The sequence below is a fragment of the Trachinotus anak genome, unplaced genomic scaffold (assembly GCF_046630095.1).
Source record: "Trachinotus anak isolate AG129_WGS33_773 ecotype Australia unplaced genomic scaffold, CSIRO_AGI_Tana_v1 ptg000002l, whole genome shotgun sequence".
In the NCBI taxonomy this organism is placed as follows: Eukaryota; Metazoa; Chordata; class Actinopteri; order Carangiformes; family Carangidae; genus Trachinotus; species Trachinotus anak.
Genome location: NW_027273853.1, coordinates 1655472 through 1678575, shown reverse-complemented (window position 1 = coordinate 1678575; position 23104 = coordinate 1655472). Strand labels below are relative to the sequence as shown.

General features: G+C 45.0%; 1 protein-coding gene across 2 annotated transcripts in view; it reads left to right on the top strand.

Annotated features, from left to right (window-relative positions):
* Positions 1-23104, top strand: part of bcar1 (BCAR1 scaffold protein, Cas family member) — a 93436-nt gene that overhangs the window by 11490 nt on the left and 58842 nt on the right. The window contains exon 2 of one of the 2 annotated variants that reach the window (XM_071488928.1): positions 10713-10760. The exons of the other annotated variant lie outside the window; for it this stretch is intronic. Coding sequence (XP_071345029.1) covers positions 10713-10760 — 48 coding nt within the window. The remainder of the gene's footprint in view (positions 1-10712; positions 10761-23104) is intronic. 2 annotated transcript variants of the gene reach the window in all.

The following is a 23104-nucleotide window of genomic DNA, read 5'->3' as shown; positions in this document are numbered from 1 at the left end:
GGGGACACAGCTTAAATAAGTTACTATTAAAAATGTAAACATGTTTGACAGAAGAGGATGAAGAGCTGGACACAGAAGAAACAAGCAGGACAAACTGCAGCTGGTTTGTTTAGATGAGGAGGTAGATATGAGCTTCATCACAGCTGCAGTCTCCAGCCTGCACCAGCTCAGACTGGGAGCAGAGGGAAGCTGCAGACTGGGAGCAGAGGGAAGCTGCAGACTGGGAGCAGTGGGAAACTGTAGACTGGGAGCAGAGGGAAACTGTAGACTGGGAGCAGAGGGAAACTGCAGACTGGGAGCAGAGGGAAGCTGTAGACTGGGAGCAGAGGGAAGCTGCAGACTGGGAGCAGAGGGAAGCTGCAGACTGGGAGCAGAGGGAAACTGTAGACTGGGAGCAGAGGGAAACTGTAGACTGGGAGCAGAGGGAAACTGCAGACTGGGAGCAGAGGGAAGCTGTAGACTGGGAGCAGAGGGAAGCTGCAGACTGGGAGCAGAGGGAAGCTGCAGACTGGGAGCAGAGGGAAGCTGCAGACTGGGAGCAGAGGGAAACTGTAGACTGGGAGCAGAGGGAAACTGCAGACTGGGAGAAGAGGGAAGCTGTAGACTGGGAGCAGAGGGAAGCTGCAGACTGGGAGCAGTGGGAAACTGTAGACTGGGAGCAGAGGGAAACTGCAGACTGGGAGCAGAGGGAAGCTGTAGACTGGGAGAAGAGGGAAGCTGCACACTGGGAGCAGAGGGAAGCTGCAGACTGGGAGCAGAGGGAAGCTGCAGACTGGGAGCAGAGGGAAACTGTAGACTGGGAGCAGAGGGAAACTGCAGACTGGGAGCAGAGGGAAGCTGCAGACTGGGAGCAGAGGGAAGCTGCAGACTGGGAGCAGAGGGAAGCTGCAGACTGGGAGCAGTGGGGAGGTGCAGACTGGGCTCCGTCACAGTGAACATTGATCAACAACACTCACAAAACCCTGCTGGCAAATAACCATCATTTTGTGCAACAAGGCAGTTTATATTATTGAGTGCTCCATTACATGCAGCTTTAGTGTGTGTGTGTGTGTGTGTGCGCACGCCTTGCTGACATTCATTTAAAGGGTTTTGTATGTCAACATTTTAATAGCAGCTCCCGTGATTACTGGAGGGAATCTATCATTTAGTTTTTCATGTAAAATGAAAAAAGCTTCATGAATCACAGATTTCCCACTTAAATTATGGCGTTTATGGAATTTTTTTAAACTGTCACAGCACAGTGGTCACTACCTCGGTTCCTCCTTTAATTTTTTTACTAATACTTGTCAAACACTGAAGACCACCCTCTGCTGTACTCAGCAGGACACACACGTTCACACACAGGGTGGGGGGGTGGGATCGGGGGGCTGGGCTGATGCAGACAGACAAGTCTCTCTGTCATCGTGGAGTGGAGCTGGTGGTCGTAAAATCACAACTCATTCATCAAAACTATTTATAGAATCAAAGCTGAATATCAAAAGCTCCCAGCAGGACTGAAACGAGACAGACGCTCTGGACAGAAACTGAAAACCTCCTTTGTTATTTTATTTCCATGTGAATTTGTGCATGAATGGTTAAGGAGCTGAATCATGCATATTTTGAGTATTTTCATTCTTGTAAAAAATAAAAACAGACTAGAGTTGTGTGATGAGCTGATTAAAGGTCCATATTTTATTCTTCTTCTGTGTTTTATTTGAAGTGTTGATCTCCGTCAGAAGATATGTTTGTGTTTTTAAGAACGAAAAACCATCTCAGTGTAGTTTCACATCTCCTCTCTCTGGCTTCTCTCTGGAGCTCTAGTAACAACAAAGAGCCTCTCCTGATTGGCTGACTGTTTTCTGAGTGATCCAATAAAAATAGAGCAGATTTCAGGTAAACACTGGCCGGGGTGGGGCTTGGGGCAGGTTTGAGGGCGATGACTGCTTTATTGTGACATCACACATCACAAAGTTCCAGAAGTCCTGACGGCTGGTTTTAAGGCTCAGTTTCTGAATACAGGCTGTGTGCATTTCTCTGTGGACTGAGGCTTTGATACTTTCACAGTATTAATATAGAACCTAGACCTGCTTTAGAATCACAAACACATGGACATCGACCTTTATAGTATGTGGACCTTTTAATTAATTAGTCAATCAACAGAAATGAATTCTTATGATCAGTGATTATGGTCAAATATTCTCTGGTTCCACCTTTTTTAATGTGAACATTGTTTTATTTTAGACTGAAGGTCTTTGTCTTCAGAGAAACTGCAAGGTCTATTTTTCTCCACATTCTTACATTTTGATAGACTGAACAATCAGAAGACTGATTGATAATGAGAAGAAGTCACAGCTGTAAAACCCCATCTGATTTTCTCCTCGAATCACTGAGTCCCTCCATCTTCTCTGCCTCTATCCATCCTCCCAGTCGGACTCACCTCATCCCAGTTTGTCTGCACTTGGCCTCTGGCCTCTGTCATGATGGGGTCTACCTCAGGCCTGATTGGATGATTTACATGCTGTGGGGAAGCAGCAGAGGGAGGAGGAGAGAGGGGAGGATCAGGAGAAAGAGATGGAAGGAGGGAGTGAGAGGGGGATAATGAAAAGGTAAATGGATGGAGGAGAATGGAGAGAGATTAATGATCTGAGGAGGTAGATGTTACTGTGCCCAGACTGAAGGATGGAGGGCCTGATGCAATTACCCTGCAGATACTGTTTCACTCACCTTTCACTGCTTCCCTTTACCGCATCCCCTCATAACGCATCTCTATCTGTTCATTCACTCATCTTTCACTTCACGTCTCCTCTCCCTCCTTCTTCATATCTCCCAACTTCACATTTCAATATCAAATGATGTGTGCGTCCTGACTGAAGAGCTCCTTTGTCGTTAGCATTAGTGTTGTTTTCCGCCCTTGTCTTCCTCAGTGTGTCATGGAAAGACATTCAGAGAGGTCTGGTGTGCCAACTGTTTGTGCCGATTGAAGAAAAAAATCGTCCAATTGGAGTTTTGCAGGCAGGATGAGGCTACCAGTCTACGTTGTGATTGTGATGGGTGACAAACCAACCCCAGGCTCACTGCTCCACTGTTAATGTGTGATATGAAAACTTCTCTAAATGTTTGTTGACAGTCATTTCAGTCATTAATATTTAATGTTGTATAACAGTGTCAACACGTGTAAGAAAAAGTTAAAGACTTTGACCCTGGATACCAGACGTGCTGTATGACCATGTGATTTATAATTCGTCCAAACAACAACGACCAGATTAATTTTAAAGACTTTAATATTAATTTTTGATTTCATTCATGTTAATTTGTTCTGTGAGACCTGTGGATCTTTAAATGTGAATTCCATAGTGTATTGAATGGGCACTGCAGCCCCACAGGGTTCGAACCTGCTGCCCGTGTCTCTGTGGGTGCTCCCACCATCCCAACAGGTTAAGCTGCTGCTCAGGTTAACTGGTCACTCTGAACTGCCCGCAGGTGTGAAAAGTTGTTGGTCTTTACATGTCAGCCCTGTGATAGACTGTGTAGAGCGTACCCCGCCCTCACCCAGTGTCAGTTAGATGTCAGCTAAAAGAAGGAGCAGTGTGACTATGAATGAATTATGAATGAAAATGAATTATCACTATTTTAAAACAGAACAGAGGGACTGGGCCCCCGGATCCCCACAGGACAGTGTGTGACTGGGTCCACAGTGTAAACACACACACACAGGTAAACAATGTTTGTAGGTGTCAACATGTGTTAATTGTGAGTGGAGGACTACTGTGGTGAGAGCGATGCTGCAGCGATGCAGAGCACCGAGCTGGTTGTGGACAGATAGAAGCACAGCTCTCATCAGTCACTGTGGATAACAGCTATTTCAGCTGAGTGTTAAAGATGGTTTTTGACCTCAGTGAAGAGAATACCTGTAGCTTTCGAGCATGTCAGATGAAAACCTCTCCTGTGCCCCCCTGCTACACCTAAAGCCCCGTCAGCTTGGTGCTACAGACAGCTGGAGAACAGAGGTTCCAGCTGTTACAGAGACACACAGTGGACTGTTGGACCCTGTGCTGCACACACACACACAAATGCAGCCAGCTGACATACCACTGCCTGTGACTGTCAGTCTGTCTGAGACTCCACCCACTCTGCTCCCTTTTAGTTTACTCTAATGTTCATCAATATATTTTCAAAAAATCAATAAATGTTAAAAACATTGAAGCGAGCTTGTTTTTCCAGCCAGTGGTTTATCTTGACCATCAGAGGTTTAAGGTCTCAGATGGTTTCTGAGGCTGAGAAATAAAGGTCCAGTGAAGTTCTTCAGAAAACCATCAGGTTTTAGGAGGCTGCTTTCAAGCAGTGCTGAGGTAGTAGAGGGAGGCTCATGTCTGAATGGAGCGGTCACCGTCCCTCTCTGCTGTAGACTGAAGATGAAACATCATGGTACTGGAGCTGTGGACGTACAGGAAACACATAATGATCCAAGCACGAGCAGCCACAGGGAGTCAGTCTGAGAGAGGAGAGGAACGCAGCCCCTCCCCATCCCCTCCACCTTTATCTCTGTCAAAAGCAATCTGTCCATCTCTCGTCACCTCCCTGTAAATAGTGCCTTCACTTCCTGCCTCTCATTTCCTCTCCCTCAATTCCCAGCATCCCTCTGTCATCTGCTCTCATCCCCCCAGTGCTCTCTGTATCCCCATCATCCATCCAGCCCTCGTCTTTCTACTGCAGCACTCTTTATCCCACACACACTCCATCTATTCCTCCCCTCCCACCCGTCTCAATTCAATCACACACACGCACACACACACACACACACACACACACACTGCTCAGTGGTGTGGAATGGCCTTTGTGAGGAGTAAATTGCTTGGCCTCTTGGTTCACAACCAATTCACAGGATGGCAGCTGGGCAGATTAAACTCACAGCTTCCTCCAAAGAGCCAGTGTGTGTGTGTGTGTGTGTGTGTACATGACTGACCACCCAAGCTGCAGTTAACTTAATGTGTGTGTGTGTGTGTGTGTGTGCGTGCTTCCATTAATAGAAAGCGAGCAGCATCATGGAGACAGGATGGAGATGGATTTCCTCCAGCTCATTAGAAAAGTGCAGCAGAAACTCATTTTGTTTCATTCTTGATTTTTCATGTGATTTACAGTTTTCACATGAAGCTGATGTTGTTATGTTTTTTTCTTATTGTCAAACTACATCCTCCAGAGGAAACATTATAATCCTGTATATTTAAACTCTGTTTGTGTGATGATGAAAATGCGTCTAGCTTTTTATGCTCAGTATCTTCCTGCACGGTTGTTGTGTTAACGCGTCCCTTCTGCTGGACACTGTGAGCCTACAGCTCTCCTACAGTAACTACTGTACGAGTTCACCTGAGCCTCAGCACACTGACACACCTGATTAGACTGAATACTGGTCTGCAGCTCATGTTGGTCAGCTGTGGTTTATCATGTGACATGTTTATTATGTGACAAACATGTTCACAGTGTGTGGACCAAGTGGACCCCCCACCTCGGTGAGCCTGGTTACAGAACACTGTGTATGGACTGAGTGGACCCCCCCTCGGTGAGCCTGGTTACAGGACACTGAGCTGAAGGGGGGGTGGAGTTTCTGCTGAGTGAAGCTTTTACAGAGAGATTTTCTGCTGACTGCTCCAGTAAGAGCAGAGCACATCAGCTTCAGATGGTAGATTCATTAGGACGCGTGTGTGTGTGTGTGTGTGTGTGTGTGTGTGTGTGTCATGTATGTGCATAACAATGGACAGTGAGAGAGAGGAAGACATAAAAAGAGGGTGTATGTGTGTGTCTGTGCTGATAGAATGATGATTTAGAGAAAATACCCTGAGTCAGCATGCTGGAAAACACACACACTCATTACTCACACACACACACACACACACACACACACACACACACAGTCAAACCTTTCTTAAAGCACCTTATGTGTCATGGATCTGTAACACACTGAAGTGTTGAACCTGTATTTCAGCAGGACCAGTTTTATTAATAATCTCCACTGTTCTTCACCATTTTCAAGCCAATGAAATAAGGCCAGTTGAGGGCAGTGCCACGTCTCTAGATGATCTGTCAGAGACCTCCTGAGCGCAGTGGACAGTGGAAGTTACACTCTGTCTCTGCCCGTTACCTAGACATCATACTTCTACTGTGAGTGATTTACAGAAGAGCAGATATCCAGCAGTAGCTGTGTCGTGGTCACATGTGAGTGAATTTGATCTGCAGTTGAATGCCTGTGTTGACCATGTGAAGGAGGAGTGGTCCTCGAACTGCTGATCATAGTTGCACATAGCGAACCCTGAAACTGTTTTCCAGCCAAGCACTAACTCAGTCTCTGTGCTGCTGTGAGCTGGCGGAGCTAACAGTGTGTTTCTGCACTGAGGCTGTTTCACACTCGCTCCTGTTCTCCCTGATACAATCTGACCCTTTGCTATTTTTACAGTCACAATACAGCTGTTCTATTTTTAACCACCCCATGAGACCTGCTGTAGCTGCTGTGATGCCAAGGAGCTTTTGGTTGGCAGATCTGTCATAGTCTGAACCACGACCTCAGTATTAGCAGCCTTTCATCAAATTCACTTCAGAGTTCCTCACTTCAGCTGCTGGAGTCACACAGTGATGTGGATCTGACAGGGGTGTGGAGTAACTATTGCTCCACCCTTACTGTGCCACAGGAGCAGGACTGTGTGAAAGTGGCTTAAAACTGGAGTGCAGATTTGAATGGGAGGTGTTGCGATGGTTTCAGTAGCTGTGCATCTACTATCAGAGAAGACCACTTCCTTATCAGGCTGCTGGGATCTGTCAGAAGGCCCCGCTGGGAGGCACTGAGCGTGCTCAGATCACTACACACAGGAAACACAGCATTCCTTCGGCCAGACAGAGGGGGGAGTGGGAGGCAAGCCAGACTGCACTGCACTGTGTGTGTGTGTGTGTGTGTGTGTGTGCAGAGAGAGGTGAAGAGGAGCAGTAAGACAAGTGAGACTTTGCGCCACCTCTGCTGAGTGTGTGTGTGTGTGTGTGTCTAACACATTCTTGACCTCACTGGAGGAGAGTAGCAGTGAATTAGGTCAGGATTATTCCTGCTCACATTACACTCGTGTCCCAGGCCTTATGTAAGAGGAGGCCGGCTTCCTCAGACTGCTATCACTTCTAAATACATCCCCTGCCCCATTTATACTGTATGTGTTTCAGATGATGGTGGAGGGCTGCGGGGGGGGGGGGGGGTTTAACTGATGTCTGATGCTGTATCTCATCAGCTGCTGGCCAGATGTCATGACATTTAGTGCAGATATTCACATTCCCTGGACGACCTCTGTCCTTTCTCAGGTCAAAATGTCAGCTTTGCTCACTGGCTGGATTCCCATCATGAATGTGGACGTTCACAGTCCCCAGAGGATGAAGATTATTGACTCTGATGGTATCTTTAATGTAACAGACAGTGTGAATTCTGCTTGTCTCATCACTGTTTCCCAGGCAACAGCTCTGTGTGGCTGTGTGGTGATTGCAGGAAGTGCAGCATCAGACCGTCTTTACCACCTGGGAACAACAGAAAACACCGGGACATACAACATTTGCATATAACCTCAGTGATAAGCTGATATGGTGAATGTGAGAGGAAGTAACAAGCAGGAGTCATTTCTGTTCTGTTCTCCACCTGATCTGAGCTCTGTGTTTGGTCCCCTCCAGCTCCTGAGGGAAACATCTGGCTCTACAGCAGCTGGATGCTCCCCAGTGTCCAGCAGCTGCTCTCTGTCTGAGTCTGTCTGCTGCTCAGCAGGTAGAGGACAGAAAACAGAGATGACAGAGAATCAGAGGACCAGAGCTGGTGATAACTCTGTGTGGGTTCATCACTCATCACTTCATAGGCATTTAACTCATTGTTCATAGGTTCATAAGGTCAGACTCTGTTCCTGTAGCGAGACCCCGCAGAGGTCATGTGATGGTTAACTCCACTCATTCACTTCACTTCCATGAGACGACAGAAACCTGCTGAAGCCATCTAGTGTCACATGTAGTAATTAGCTACATATTACTAGAAGCTCAAATGAACTATAATGTTGAATGAATACTAACAGCTTCCTGTTTATAGCTGGGATGAATGAATACATGAATATAAGTGAGTGTGTGAGATGACACGGTTCCTCAGTCGCTCCTCTCTCCCTTTGCTCCTCTGGAATAATGTAGGTCAGTCATTTTACTGAACCCCATCCAGTCTGACGTGTTGTTTATCTCTCTCTCTCTCTCTCTCTCTCTCATACAGCTCTTTATCACGTACAGTACCAAATGTTGTAATTCAGCGATGGTTGTCTGTTTCCATGGTTACAGTGTTGAAGCAGGAGGTTACAGAAAATAATCTCAAACAGATTTACTTAAATGTAAAGAACTAGAAGTTAATAGAACATCAGGGCTAAGCTAACGGTGGTCAACATTCTACTTCCTGTTTACATCATCCAAAGCATGATGGGATTTCTGGTGCAAGAGTCTCTGAATATATTCATCACTCTAGAAAATGAAAACCACAGCAGTGACTGATGACACTCACCACTGCGATCTGTATAACAAACCTGGTTGGTCCTCTCTGGTGCACAGGTGTGATATGATGCATACATCCCTGCTGCGCGGGACCACAGGACCAGACTCTCTCTGCTGTCCCGCAGGTTTACTCTGAAAAGTTCTACAACAACACACTGTCAGGTTGGACATACCACCTCACCTCAGGGATGTCCTCTTCTGAATTTTATATCATGTTTCTATTATCGAGACATCATTGCAAATGAGGGAAACCTCAGTGATCTTCAAGGCTTAAATAAATAGATGAAATGAATGAATGAATGAATGAACGAACGAATGAATGAATGAATGAATGTGCTCATGAGATTTTTTTGTGTTGAACCTTTGACACTGGAGGAGAGGTGGAGATGCTTCTCACTCATTAGAAATGATCCTTTGGGAACCATGAATATCACATCCTGTAGTTTTCAGAATATCCCAGGGAACATTTAAAACTGATGATGATGATGATGATGATGATTATTAATAGTAGTAGTATGTAACAGCCTAAACACGTCCGGCAGGTTGTGTAGGAGCCCTGTCTAACTGTAATCCATCTAAGTCTCTTCTAATCCACATATTATGTGGATTACAGAGCAGTTAGTGGGAGCTGCTGATCACGCTGCTGTGGAGGGAGAAGGTCAGTGATGCAGCTTTAAACCTCATCAGTCACTTGTTAATCTCAGGTCTGAAGCCAGCAGACAGCAGGGTGAGGACATGGTCTTTCTGCTGTGTTGTCTCTGGTGTTCCGGCAGCGTGGCCGAATGTTGTGCTGCTCTATATTAAGGCTGAATGCTAATTAGCCTACTCTACTTCTGACGGCCTATAAAAAGACAGTACAGCCTCTGGAGAACTCTGAGGGACTGATCTGTCCTCCTGCTCTTCCTCTGTGATGTGATGATGTAAATGAATCTGTGTATTTACTGGAGGTTGACTTCCAGTGCAACATGTAGGCTTTATGTTACAGATTCAAACTGGTTGATTGGTCTTAAGAATCCCCCCCCCCCCCCCCCCCCAACCCACGGCATCACACCACCACCACCAGTCTGGCAGGTTGGTCCATGGATCTAGACTCTGACCCTACCACCTGCTGCCTCATCATAAATCCAGATCCCTCAGATCCAGGCTATGTTTTCCCAGTCATCAGGTTTGTGTTCTTGGTGACAGTACTGGACCTTGACCTGTTCTGGTCAATCAGTGAGCGTAGCCTTTCTGTCAGCTCCACCCCGTCTGTCCATTCTCCTCTGACCTCTCTCATCAACGAGGTGTTTCCTCCACAGTAGGGTTCCAGGGTAGCCGTTGTTGACCAGTGTTACACAGCGTTCAGCCACCGATCACATAACTTCTCCACTGGCCCCACCCTCTTTTTCCTTTTCAGAGACATAAATCAGTGGTAGCCCCTTTGTTCATTAAATAAAAAATACCAGTTATGAAGCTGAAATGATCACCTGAAAGTGTCTGCTAGTGTAGTGGAGACTCCTCAGGGGTCGAGAAGAGAGTTGACTGAGTGGATGAGGATTTGGTGTCAATGCCAGTTTGGCAACATTTCAGACTCGGAGGAAAAACTCTAGAGACTGATGAGAGTGAAAATTCAGGAGATCAGCAGCTTCAGAAACAACCATCATGTCACTGGGAACATGAACTGAAGCTCCTCACCTGGATCTGCAGGGTTTATACACTGCTACACATGATTGGCTGAGCAAGCAGGTGTGCAGGTGTTCTGTCCTTTTGTGCATTAGACTGTTTTCATTTGATTCTCAGTCAAGGTGACTTAGTCGTCATTTCTCCTGAACCTGTGTTCTTGTAAGGGTGGAGGTCGCTGTGTAAAATCCACATCACTGTGATCCAGGTCCTGGTCTGCAGGTCAGTGTGAGTGTGCTGCTGTGTCCTCACCATCATGAACCAGCATTTCAGTGTGTGTGTGTGTGTGTGTGTTTTTGTTCTTTATATTTATTATCAGCAAATCTAGATCAGTCCAGACTGACTCACTGGCCCTTCAGGCTTGGTTGCCATGGTAACCCCTGTGTGTGTGTGTGTGTGTGTGTGTGTGTGTGTGTGTGTGTGACTCTGTCACACACTGTCCTCATCACCATGAAACAATAACTTATCAAACAAACACTTTTTACTTCTGCTCATGTGTCATGTTGTGTTTTCTGTGGCCCCTCCCTCTCCTCCAGGTATTCTGTAGAATGTTTGACTGCCTGCAGTGGGCCCCACAGGTGGAGGTAGGTCTCACAGCATGGAGTGGAGCAGTAACACCTGTCCTCTGAGCCAGACTCTGATAGAGATCAGTGTAGTGACACTCAACACTGTCACATTAAAATAGTCCATCTGTAGTGATTTTACACTGACAGATGTCACTTCACCCTGATCTGCTTTATGACAACATCTGTACAGCTGCAGTAGTTGCGGTCACTAGCTGACATCATCAGTGCAACACCTTCAGTGGTGCACCTCTGTAATCCAGGCGACAGATGTCAGCTTTGTCTTTGTCTGTCCTGCATGTGTGAAGCTGCACAGAGTGATGACGTCAGCCTGTGACCCTGACGCAGGAGAAATATGGAGTGTTGTTTGAAATGTGGATGGAGTCCATGCTCCTGCTGAAGGTTGGACGTCATATCTAAGACGCACCTGAAACATTTGCCATCCAGTAAACATGGTCCAGCCCGGACTGGTCATTAAAGGTCCTGTGTTTTACTCTCTCAGGCTTCTCTCTGGAGCTCTAGTAACAGGCTCTGGGGCTCTCTACTGATTGGCTGACTGTTTTCTGAGTGATCCAATAAAAATATAGCAGATTTCAGGTAATTGCTCAGTGAAACTGAATCCTGCAAGGTTGAATAGTGGGTCCAGGTGGGCGGGGCTTGGGGCATGGCTGAGGGCTGTGACTGCTTTGTTGTGACATCACAAAGTTCCAGAAGTCCTGACGGCTGGTTTTAAGGCTCAGTTTCTGAATACAGGCTGTGTGCATTTCTCTGTGGACTGAGGCTTTGATACTTTCACAGTATTAATATAGAACCTAGACCTGCTTTATAATCAGAAACACATGGACATCTACTTTAGACTGGATGAAGCTTTAACCTGGTTCACACTGTGACTGAACTGCATGACTGTGAGTTTTTTAATCAGTGTGGTGCTGAGCAGTGATATAACCACTGACAGACTGAGTGTGTTGATGTGTGTAAACTGTAGTTTCTGGTTTGTTGCTTTGTGTATCTGTTCAGGTCTTTACCTGTGTGAATGAGACTCGTTTGTTGAGCAGGTGTCTCTCACTTTTTAACAGCTGAAGCTCATTCACCCTGCCGTCAGCTGTCAAACATGATCAGAAGCTATTATTGTTGTTTTTGTTCTTTTTTGATGTGATGATACTTACACTGATCAAACCTCGTGGACCCTGGGGGCTCAGTTAAATACCAGGTTTAAACCCAGGTCAAATGCAACACAGTGTCTTCCTCAAACACTGAGCCGTAGCAGCGTAAAGGACGAAGGCTTTAGTGTTCACTGCCTTTGATGTTGAAGGTGGAATTTGTGGAAATATCATGACCCCGCCTTCGGGGACGATGAACATGTGCAGCAAATCACATGACAGACAGCACATCCTGCTCTGCACTCACACTATCATTAGTGAGGGAGACAGTATCAGAGCACAAGGACACGCGCAAAGACCCACAATGTATACAACATAGTGTTAAGTTCGATATTTATTATTATTTATTATATTATAAAGTGGTGGAGAAGAGGTGGAGTCAGAGTTGAAGCAGGAGAAGTTTATTGTAAGTAAATTATGTTGATCCAAGATGGCGGAGTGGGGCATGCGGTGGCAGGGGCAGTTTAGCTGGTAAAGGTCTGAGCTGGAGCTCAGCACAGGATACAGACAAAGGCCCAGCGTGGCAGGTAGACCAGGAAGTTCAGAGATATTGATGGTGAAGGACCAGGGCTTTACATGCTGCTGCTTCAGATGTAGTTGAAGAGCTGATGAGTTACAGGTGTACAGGAAGCCATGCCCAGGTAGACACACACACACACACACAAGCAGAGAGAGCAGCAGGGGACAAACAAGAATCACAGGGAAGGAAAACAACAGAAGGAGTCAGTGGGGATGAGGGAGAGGTCCTGTCTCATCAGGACACACGTCACACTTTGTGTGTGTGTGTGTGTGTGTAAATACAGACGCAGCAGCAGTTGCATTAGTTGCAGCAGAACCAAACGTTGCAGCGGGAGAATCATTATAAGGGAACATTACTTTATATTTATACCCTGTAGGAGGGATTTTAAACTGAGGTAAACCCAGTTTAATAGAAGGTGATGATGAACTCTTTCACACACCAGTGGACGAGTCTGCTGAGTGTTTTTCTCTCTGGTTCCTCACAAACGCACAGGAAACCAGGTCACAGCAATTCCTGTCTTTTACTACAGTCTCCTCAGACTCAACGCCGACTTGTGCGAAGGTTCACGTAAACGAGGGGTGTTATGGGTAACTATAGGTTGAGGAGCGGACAAATACTGAGCTGTGTCCCAGTTCAGGGTCTCATCCCTCATACCGACTGTGTCACAGCAGAGAGACCAGACAGTCCCAGGTCAAAGGCTCCTTCAGATGTGTCCTTTCCTTGACCATGAAGGCTCCAACAGGTGAATCCTTCATGGTCCAACTTATCCCAAGATTCATTGCGCTCTGGAAATGAAAATCTGTCATCAAACAGCACAGACAGAGAGTCTGAGGATCACACTGTTCAATGTCAGTGTTGTGTTTAAGCTCAGTTTAACAGTAATGGTGCAACTGTTAAAACCAAGGACCTGAAGACCTCAAGTTACGGTGAAGAAAAGTTACATGTCGTCAAGGTTGCTAGGCAACAGGAACAGTACTTTACAGTGCAAAGGTAAGGGCGGGAACAGCTGGTGACGCAAAGCGAAAATCCTCCGTCGACCAGACCATCTCATTTGGCTTTGGCCTTCGTGGTCTACAAAGGGCCACACCTCCACAGGCCGTGTCATCCATAGTATGCGGCCCCTGAGCTGGAACAAGTTCCTGTGGGAGGGTCAAAACAAACTCATTATACACACAGATGTCCGCCAGGAGAAAGTCTGTGAACCACACACAGACACTCCCAACATGCTGCAGCCTTCAGGGGCAGCAGCACTGACGGCTCCAGCAGATAGAAGACAGAGAATATCAGAGGTGGTAGAGCAGTAACAGCAGCGCTGTACCTCAGTGTGTCTCTGCAGGAGAGACGGCTCACAGCACAGAGGGAGCGGGGATGGTGTGTGTGAGACAGAGAGGTGAATAGGTCTGCGCTCGACACAGCCCACAGGCCGTGTGTGTGATGTTGCCTACAGTAGCTGTCATTTTACTTCACCGTCAAAGAGTTGATTGTGTGACGCAGTCGAGCAAAGTGTCGCCTCTGGCAGGATTCAGATTCTCTGCTGTGTAATTGTGTGGGAATGTGGGAAATGTTTTCTAAAATGTTATTCCGAAATATTTTTCTGGTAACTTTTTGGTGTTTTAGTAAAAAAAAGTACCAAGGTATGATACCTACGGTGGCCCACACTGGCCAACACAATTCAAAAGTAGCAACATGAATGTAAAAACCACAATACGTGTGGCTTTTGTATTCATGTTGTCGCAGAATTTGCATTGATGTTGTTGCTTTTGTATTTGTGTTGTGGCTTTTGTATTGCTCTGGTTACGGCCTGGATTATAAATGAGTCCAGCATCAGTCAAACAGTATCTGTCAGAGTTGGACCAATAAAAGTGTAAACACTGTAAAGACAGTGTGAGTCCAGTGTGTGTCTCTCTACAATAGGTGTCCAGTGTTTTGTCTTCTTTATGCTGCACTGACAGGACCGCATTCATGCCACAGTTTTATGATAATGGCCCAGAGAGGCATGAATGACTGTTACTGTGCAGTGAATAGGATGCATTCAGTCTGAGCAGTCCCATATTGCAGCTGCAGATTACAGCTGATAAAAAGACTGTTGACCTTCAGGATGGAGGCATGAGTGAGTCCTCTGCACAAAAGCTTTGTGTTCTGATTTCACATCAGTCCGGCAGAATTTGCTTTTGTTTTATTTCAGTTTGTATTGTTTGATTTTGTGTAAGTCAGCTCAGCTGTGGACCTTCTCAAGTTTTAACTACTGCTGCTGTGAGAAGGGCTATGTGGTGTGTGTGTGTGTGTGTGTGTGTGTGCAACCATTCTGTCCACAGGGTCATTTGATCAACCAGCCACATCATTTTTTTGTGCCTGGCCCCTGACCTCAGTCAAGATGACATCACACTTACAGATGGACAAAACTCCCTTCTCTCTCTCTCTGTCTCTCACTCTCACTCTCTGTCTGTGTGTGTGTGTGTGTGTGTGTGTGTGTGTGTGTCACATCTTTACTGTTGTACCATATCAGTTCCCACATTGCTGTTTGGCCACTCGTCTTTTGTAATTACAGTTTTTATTTACTTTTAACAAAACATAATGAAACAAAACCACTTCAGTCAATGAGAAAACACAACTGACACAGAATCTGTGAACTGATTCAGAATCATACAAGAATCGCTCCTCACCTGTGTCGTGTAGTTTTTTGCCGACCCTTTGAAAATGGCCGAGGACCATGAGAGATGATTCAGGTTGCAGCCATCACACAGGGTGAAGCAGAGACCTGAGACCAGAGACCGGAGACCTGAAACCTGAAACCTGAGAAACTTGAATGCCTTGTCAAAGCTTAATTACACAAAGTTAATTACACCATTGAGTTATTATGTGACATCTGGGAACAACTGTCTGCATTAGTGATGATAGGTGTGTGTTATCCACATGAAGGAGATAAACACTTATTTAATTCAATATTTAGTGTTTTGTGTTTGTACTTTGTACATTTATTTGTAGGGATGCAGTACTGGAAAAAAATCTTCCTTACAGCCACTGTGATTCACTGAAAAAAAAACATGGAGAGAGAAATCAGGCCTGTGCATGTGGTCCCACGTGTTAAGGCAGAATGGCAGTCTTGAACATTTCTCCTGACATGAGTTTATCTCGTCAGTCCTACAGATGGAGCTGTGTCGGTGTCTGCCCACATACTCCTCCTTGGAGCAGGAAGAAAGTGCAAAGTGAGCAGGCATTAAGTAACAGTAAAGAAAACCTTCCACCTTATTCCAAAATTGATTAAATTCATTTTTTACCTCAAAATTCTACACACAATACCCCATAATGACAAAGTGAAAAAAGTTTTCTTGAAATTTTTGCAAATATATTAAAAATAAAAAACAAAAAAAAAAAATCAAATGTACAGAAGTATTCTCAGCCTCAAAATTGAGCTCAGGTGCATCCTGTTTCCACTGATCATCCTTCAGATGTTTCTGCAACTTGATTGGAGTCCACCTGTGGTAAATTCAGTTGATTGGACATGATTTGTAAAGTCACACACCTGTCTATATAAGGTCCCATAGTTGACAGTGCATGGAATACAGTGCAAGGAATTGTCTGTAGACCTCCGAGACAGGATTGTATCGAGGCACAGATCTGGGAAAGGGTACAGAAAAATTCCTGCAGCATTGAAGGTCCCAATGAGCACAGTGGCCTCCATCATCTGTAAATGGAAGAAGTTTGGAACCACCAGGACTCTTCCCAGCGTTCGGGGCAGAAGGGCCTTAGTCAGGGAGGTGACCAAGAACCCGATGGTCACTCTGCCAGTGCTCCAGCGTTGCTCTGTGGAGAGAGGAGAACCTTCCAGAAGGACAACCATTTCTGCAGCACTCCACCAATCAGGCCTGTATGGGAGAGTGGCCAGAGGGAAGCCACTCCTCAGTAAAAGGCACATGACAGCCCACCTGGAGTTTGCCAAAAGGCACCTGAAGGTCTCTCAGACCATGAGAAACAAAATTCTCTGGTCTGATGAAACAAAGATTGAACTCTTTGGCCTGAATGCCAAGCGTCATGTCTGGAGGAAACCAGGCACCGCTCATCACCTGGCCAATACCATCCCTACAGTGAAGCATGGTGGTGGCAGCATCATGCTGTGGGGATGTTTTTCAGCAGCAGCAACTGGGAGACTAGTCAGGGTCGAGGGAAAGATGAATGCAGCAATGTACAGAGACATCCTTGATGATAACCTTCTCCAGAGCGCTCTGGACCTCGGACTGGGGCGAAGGTTCATCTTCCAACAGGTCAACGACTCTAAGCACACAGCCAAGATAACAAAGGAGTGGCTTCGGGACAACTCTGTGAATGTCCTTGAGTGGCCCAGCCAGAGCCCAGACTTGAACCTGATTGAACATCTCTGGAGAGATCTGAAAATGGCTGTGCACCGACGCTCCCCATCCAACCTGACGGAACTGGAGAGGATCTGCAAGGAAGAATGGGAGAACCTGCCCATAAATAGGTGTTCCAAGCTTGTAGCATCATACCCAAAAAGACTTGAGGCTGTAATTGCTGCCAAAGGTGCTTCAACAAAGTATTGAGCAAAGGCTGTGAATACTTATGTACATGTGATTTCTTTTGTTTTTTATTTTTAATATATTAGCAAAAATTTTAAGCTAACTTTTTTCACTTTGTCATTATGGGGTATTGTGTGTAGCATTTTGAGGTAAAAAATGAATTTAATCCATTTTGGAATCAGGCTGTAACATAACAAAAGGTGGAAATACTTTCGCGCTGTGAATACTTTCCGGATGCACTGTACGTTTTCATAGCCCATCCTGTTAGCTTACAACCTACTACATCATGGTGTCATCACTGAGCTGATGTTTGTATGATGCTGCGTCATAACATCTGATCATGTGATCAGAGTTCACTGATGTAAACTTGTTACCATAGCAACAGTGGTTACACAACCTTAGAAAGGAGCCACAACTTTACAGTGCACTACACAGCTCTACACTTCTGACAATCGTTTGTATATGAAATACACTGTATAGCGTCATATACTGTTGGACCTGTTACCATGGTTTCTGAATCGAGAATCGTTCGACCCCTGTATATCAGTGTTTCACTGCTCAGTCATCGAGCTCTTGCATCAGCGCTGTTTTAGTAAAGGAGAAAAGAAGAGGAAAATGAGCTGCAGCTCACAAACTGTAGCAGGAGCTGCCCTCACAGCCATACTGACACACACACACACACACACACACTGTCTGCTCCCCTGAGTGCACTGGATTCCCAAACAGGACCCAACAATACAAATTAAAAATCACTGACTGAACGCACACAATCACAGGAAATGAATTTCATATCTGGACACGTACCAATCCTATTAGACCTCTGAGCCTGAGTGTGCTGAGCTCCTTTGTGTCAATACAATGATCCTTTTGTCCCGTCGCTGCTGTTCACGCCCAATTAAAGATCACCATCCGACCACTGTTTGGCCTGACGTATTAGCACCAAATATCACACGCATTAGTGTTCCTTTGAAACGAGTACTAGGCTCTGCCTGCACAAGCACCTCACACTTGTCAGATGGAAACCTTGTATCTGCAAAATCTGTCTTTGTTGTCAAAATTAAAAACTAAAACCATGAACATTAAATTGGAAGAAACTGGCAAGTTCTGGTGTAGGTGTTAAACACATCAGTAGCCTCTGAGGTCTGAATTTCAACATAAACAAGACTTAAAGAAAAAAAATCAAATTCGTAGACATTCAGCTCTAACCACCAGATTTCATGAGTTCTTAAAATAAATAATAAACAGTCTGTGAGCATAATTTTACTTGTAGAAAATTTAACTTCCATGCCACCTGACTATTTTTCTTCATTCTTCAATTCAACAAGGAAAATGAAAAAATATTAGATTTACATGAAGTACAGCCTCATTTCATTTCCTGGGTTGGAACTGTAGTTTAGACTTTAGCCGAAGGGTTGTGTGAGTCAGGATGGTTTGGTTCTCACATGAAATCACAAAAATCTGACAATTTGATCTCAGAGTGGAGAGAGATCACTTGCTGTTATAATAAGCAGCCTAATGATGCGCGCGCACACACACACACACACACACTCCAAGCTCATCAATTAATATGCGTCAGCCGCTGGACCAGAGTGGAGAGCTGACAGGGGTTAATGAAGTTATTAACCATGTGGGTGGAGGGGGGAGGGCGGAGCAGAGGAGACGCTAGTCCCCTGTCACTTATCTGAATCTGCTTTTATTTAAAATGAGATTTTAATGTGCGCTGGAATGAAGATCAGGATGCAGATGAAAAAGAGGAGTTCATTTATTTTAGACAGGGACTCACAGCCACTGTGTGTGTTATTGAAATATATCATTCAGTGCACTAAATTTTAAATAGGACTTCCTTGTTACAAATTAGGATATGATAAATTACAGTGTATCTCAATTATAGTCCATTACATAAGTTATGGTTCCAATATACTAAGTATAGCTTTTGCTCAAATTAGGGCTGAATGATATGTAAAAAAAAATGTTCATATTGTGATGAGTCATGATTTCAGTTCAAGTGCTCATTTTTGCATCTTCACTGGCAAATATATTAATGAAGATGAGTTGATGTTTGTTGGGTCCTGTACCAAACAGTCATATTCTCTTTCATCTGGAGAATATGATTTGTAGGTCCAGGTGTCTCTGTAGCAATACAACGCTTCATTCACCGCCTGTTGTGACACATCTTACCAAAAAAATTGCAGCTCCTGTGATTTGTTTATTTCACATGGCCAAATTGTGATTTTGATAATATTTTGATCAATTGTTCTGCCCTACGTTAAATTGTTTACTGATTTACAGTTAGAAAAATGTCACAAAAAGAAAAAAGTATACTTATTACTATGTAGTGAAATGTGACTTACGCCTGTTATTAATTGATGTAGATTATTCCAGAAGAACTGATTTCATGTTTGACAAAACTTCAAGTCACAAGTCACCTCTTTCCCCTGAGTCTATTTAGCATTTTTAGACTTTTCCAGTAGGAACAGACTGGTACAACCAGATAGTGACCATTATGTATTCATTAAGCCTAGTGTCAGCTGGCTTCAGTCTAGTGTCAGCTGGCTTCAGTCTAGTATCAGCTGGTTTCAGTCTAGTGTCAGCTGGCTTCAGTCTAGTATCAGCTGGTTTCACCCTAGTGTCAGCTGGCTTCAGTCTAGTGTCAGCTGGCTTCAGTCTAGTATCAGCTGGTTTCAGTCTAGTGTCAGCTGGTTTCAGTCTAGTATCAGCTGGTTTCAGTCCAGTAACAGCTGGTTTCAGTCTAGTATCAGCTGGTTTCAGTCTAGTGTCAGCTGGCTTCAGTCTAGTATCAGCTGGTTTCACCCTAGTGTCAGCTGGCTTCAGTCTAGTGTCAGCTGGCTTCAGTCTAGTATCAGCTGGTTTCAGTCTAGTGTCAGCTGGTTTCAGTCTAGTATCAGCTGGTTTCAGTCCAGTAACAGCTGGTTTCACCCTAGTGTCAGCTGGCTTCAGTCTAGTGTCAGCTGGCTTCAGTCTAGTATCAGCTGGTTTCAGTCTAGTGTCAGCTGGTTTCAGTCTAGTATCAGCTGGTTTCAGTCCAGTAACAGCTGGTTTCAGTCTAGGATCAGCTGACTTCAGCCTAGTATCAGCTGGTTTCAGCTTAGTGTCAGCTGGTTACCATTAAGACGACATGTTGGGCGGCCCGGTTGTCAAGTGGTTAGGGTGCGTACCATGTTGAGCGCAAGACGATCTTAGCAGGGCAGTCCCGGTTCGACTCCCGGCCAGTCCGACTCTTTCCTGCATGTCATTCCCCTCTCTCTACCCCCTTTCCTGTCAGTCTTCACTAAGCTATAATAAAGGCATAAAAAGCCCCCCCCCCAAACAAGATGACATCTCACTTCAATTCAAATTGCGATTTTATACCCATGACATTGTCTGACAGAATCGAACACATCGGATACAGACAAAGACTGAGCTGAAATTTTGGCATAGTGAGGTGAGTCTGTGGAGGGAAAGACTGATCTAATGCTCGTTGGGCAGTACTGACTTCTCTCTTCTATGGAAAGTAGATAAAGTTTGTCCAGAAACTCATTAGATTTATCGCTAAGTGGTTAACATAGCAACAGCGATGCTAAGTTGGCAACACTGCTTCTTTACACCAAATCATTTCAAAAGAGCAAGCAGCATTCAGCCAACCAATAGTGTAACATGATCACTCATTCAGTCAGTCAGCTACAGACCCATTTAGAGAGCAGGCCCTGCTGTATTTTTGGTGGGTGGTCAGTGGGGGTGGTGTTTCAGGTACCAATGACCTGATGAAATATAAACCATGAAGTCCAGTTTAAAGTTATCACACTCCAGAACACAGTGGTTCATTAAACTATGAGACATTATCCTACAGCTCCTCACTCAGTTTACTGTATATCCTGGTCTCACTGATCAGCAGGTAAACAGCAGAATTACCTTGTTAACACAGATTGGATTAACTTTTTTTCAGTGCCTCGTCAGATGACATCACACTGTGTTGTAGGAGGAGCTGAGCCAGGTTTAACTTCTTGGCTGGAGCCTTCCCATTGTGTCGATGCTGTGGTCTCACTGAGACAGCGCTGATGTCTGTCTCAACACGGCCCTTAGTCAGACATGTGATAATCAGTACGGTAGCATGAAAGAAAATACATGGGTGATGTGATTTTACACATGTAAAAAAGACTGACTTTCTCCAGGAGAAATCTAGTTGAACAAACTAACACCTAGGGTTCTAATTTACACTGAGGAATCAGATTTCTGCAGAAGACCAACAGTAAAGTGGTGTCTTATCATAATCAGTGGATTAGAGGATTATTACTAAGACTCTGCCACCACTCCACCCCTCCAGTGCACAGTGTCAGTCACATATTAGTGCTTCAGTGCTTCTACATTACTTGACCCAAACAAAGATGGCAGCCAGAAGTCACAGCTGCCAGTCTGTCTATTTTTGTCTATTGTTTAGGTCCAGGAATGAAGACGCACCTTGTAAACAATTTCACATTGTACTTCAGTGGACAGCAGAGGGCGCACAAGAGTGTCTGAGGATCAGGGAAAAACAGGAAGTTCATAAAATGAGAGGCAGCCACAGTGTGGACGTCCCTAACCCAGCAGAGACCATTACCATATTCAGATTCACTCTGACCTACATCTCTTAATCCTCAATGACTGCTTTCTGCTCTTGTGTGTGAGAGAGTGTGTGTGTGTGTGGCATGCACTTGCCATTTGTAGGTCAGTGTGACAGAGGCTGTTGTTGTTGAGTGTGGCGGTCAGAGAGGGCAGCATGCAGGTCGTGGAGGGTGAAGTGTGTGTGTAGGTGTGTGTGGAATGCTTTGTTGGAGAGTTGGCACAAGTGCAGCTCAGCATCAGACACAATGTGATGGCTGTTGTTCAAATATCAGGAGGAGCAGAGGGTACGAGGACATGTGTGGATGTCCTACATCTGATACAGACAGAGCTGCTCATAAATACAACAGAAACATCTCATTCATCTTACTGATGAATTCATTTCAAATAGGCAGCAATAGTAAGGGAATCAAAGTTGATTTCAGGAAGCATCAACAGTGAAGAGCTGAGAGCTGCAGTTCCTCTAGTGACCACTAGAGTCTGGCTCCAGCAGTGAGTCAGTCCCCAGAGACTCCCATGTTCAAATGTCCAACTTTACTGCAGAAAGAAACATGTTTACAGCCTGGGACATAAACTGTTCTGGTCTCTAGAGCTAATTTCCTCCTTCATGACAACTGTACAGGCTGAATTTTATAGAACTGACCTGTTTACATTTGATTAAGGACTAAAGGTATGAAGAATAGAGGGCGTGGCCTCTTTGAGTGACAGGCGGGTGAACATATGCTTGTCACAAACCATCATGCATCTAAATCTCAGCTCCACACACACCCCACCTCTTTGACCATGTTTGGATTACCTGGGATTTAGGGGTGGAGTCAGATACTGCCAAGATGGCGGTGGTGGAGCAGCTCACTCTGAGCTTCAGTAACCTGTGGGTGACGTCACAGAGGATACGTCCATTTTTATTGACAGTCTGTGGTGACCATGACCCAATGGTTACGGCATATATTACGTGGGCCCATATGCCCTTAGCAGCGGATCCTGACTCCCGGCCGGCTGCACTATTGGTCTGTCTATACTGTCACCATCAAAAAAGCTGTGAAATGCCCCAAAAAATAAAAAAGTTAATTCAAATTCAGGGGAAATACAGTAAATAGAGATGGTGTAGGAAGGTGTCAGCCCAGAAAATCTGGGGCCACTTTTTAATGCCACACTACATCTAGACACAAATAACCTGTGTTTATTTTGAGCCCTATGAGTCCCATGTACACTGTCCTGAAACTGCCTGTCTGTAAAGACAAGAATAGACAGAAAGTGTTGTTCTTTTCTTGTGACTGTAAGAAAATACAGAATCACACCAGACTTGTCCTTTAAAATGATTTAAAAACTGACTCTTCACAGCTGAAACCAGGACCAGGTTTCAGTGAGTCCTGTTTCAGGATCCAGGTTTTACTGTGGAGCCAGTTAAAGTGCTGCTAAAGAGTTCAGTCTGTGACTCCTTCATTCTTCGGTTGGCTCACTTTTTCTATTTAAATATTCATGATACAAAGGACTAATTGGTTATTGATAGTTCATTGTGTTCTCGTGGGGTTTGGTTTTTGCCTAGTAACACAACAC